Source organism: Penaeus monodon, chromosome 19 (genome assembly GCF_015228065.2).
Source record: "Penaeus monodon isolate SGIC_2016 chromosome 19, NSTDA_Pmon_1, whole genome shotgun sequence".
Lineage (NCBI taxonomy): Eukaryota > Metazoa > Arthropoda > Malacostraca > Decapoda > Penaeidae > Penaeus > Penaeus monodon.
Window position 1 is genome coordinate 16760769 of NC_051404.1, and position 1069 is coordinate 16761837.

The window sequence follows — 1069 nt, forward strand, 5'->3', positions numbered from 1 at the left end:
TCACTTTCTAATTTGTGTTTTATGTACATTTCTCACAGAGCCTGGTTTTATTCATATGCGTAACAGGCATCTTATCAACCCCAGAAGGCATGGTGAATTGCATCTCCTGCAAATATATACATTGAAAATATTCAGTAACCCTTCTACCACACTTTGAATGGAATGCTTGCAGTCCTTTGTCTAAAACATCTATGAAAACTTTGATACAATATTGATACAATAAACAATAATTTGGAAAGAAGTGTCACTTTATCATTTTAGTAAATATTAGCCTATTATGGGATGTCTTGCAAATTACTTTTAGTAGTTATTTCTAAAATATGAGAAAATATTCCTAGCATAATATGAAAACACATAAACCTGTAGACATTAACAATACAATATAATCTCACAATAATTCTGCACAGTCTTGAATAAACCTGAAAACTGTATAATGATCAGCTCATTTGGAAGGCCCTTGGATTCTTTAGCATCCCTTATTGCCACCCCATATGATGTCCCTCTACTTTTCTCTCCCTTTCTCTCTGTCTCTTTCTCCCATCCCAATTGCCCATCTTTCTCTCCTTGTATTTCTTATCAGTTAGATATAAAACATTTAAGAGTATAAAAAATACAGAAAAAGTATGAGACAATACTCTTTGCTTTTACACACTAATAAAGATCTATATAAACACATTTTTAAACATTTTGGTTTATTATAAAATTACATTTTGGTCAGTATTGTATTCTTAGATGTTACTCTGTACTTCTGGCACCGTTACAGGTACTGCTTAGCCATGGAGCGAAGAAATCTGTGCTTCCGGACCTTGGCAGCTTCTCTCTGGATTTCATCATTATTATTTGAGTTGACTTCCAGAAGACTCATCATTTTCATCTAGGAAGAAGATAAAAAGATTTTTAAAAATTTATGTATACTTCAATCAATACCAAATGAACATGTTTCTGTGTAATATATATGTGTATTTCTCTATAAAAGATCTGAACATTATCACTCCATGAATCTCTCTTGTCAGTACTCTTGAAAAAGAAAAAAAATTTAGTTCTTATTTCCAGAAGACATCTTGCTACT

At 31.9% G+C, this 1069-nt stretch overlaps 1 protein-coding gene across 3 annotated transcripts in view; it reads right to left on the minus strand.

Annotated features, from left to right (window-relative positions):
* Positions 1-675: 675 nt before the first annotated feature.
* LOC119585106 (integrator complex subunit 8-like) overlaps positions 676-1069 on the minus strand; it is a 14908-nt gene continuing 14514 nt past the window's right edge. For all 3 annotated transcript variants that reach the window (XM_037933734.1, XM_037933733.1, XM_037933732.1), the window contains one exon: positions 676-874. In XM_037933734.1, coding sequence (XP_037789662.1) covers positions 758-874 — 117 coding nt within the window. In that variant the 3' untranslated portion in view covers positions 676-757. The remainder of the gene's footprint in view (positions 875-1069) is intronic.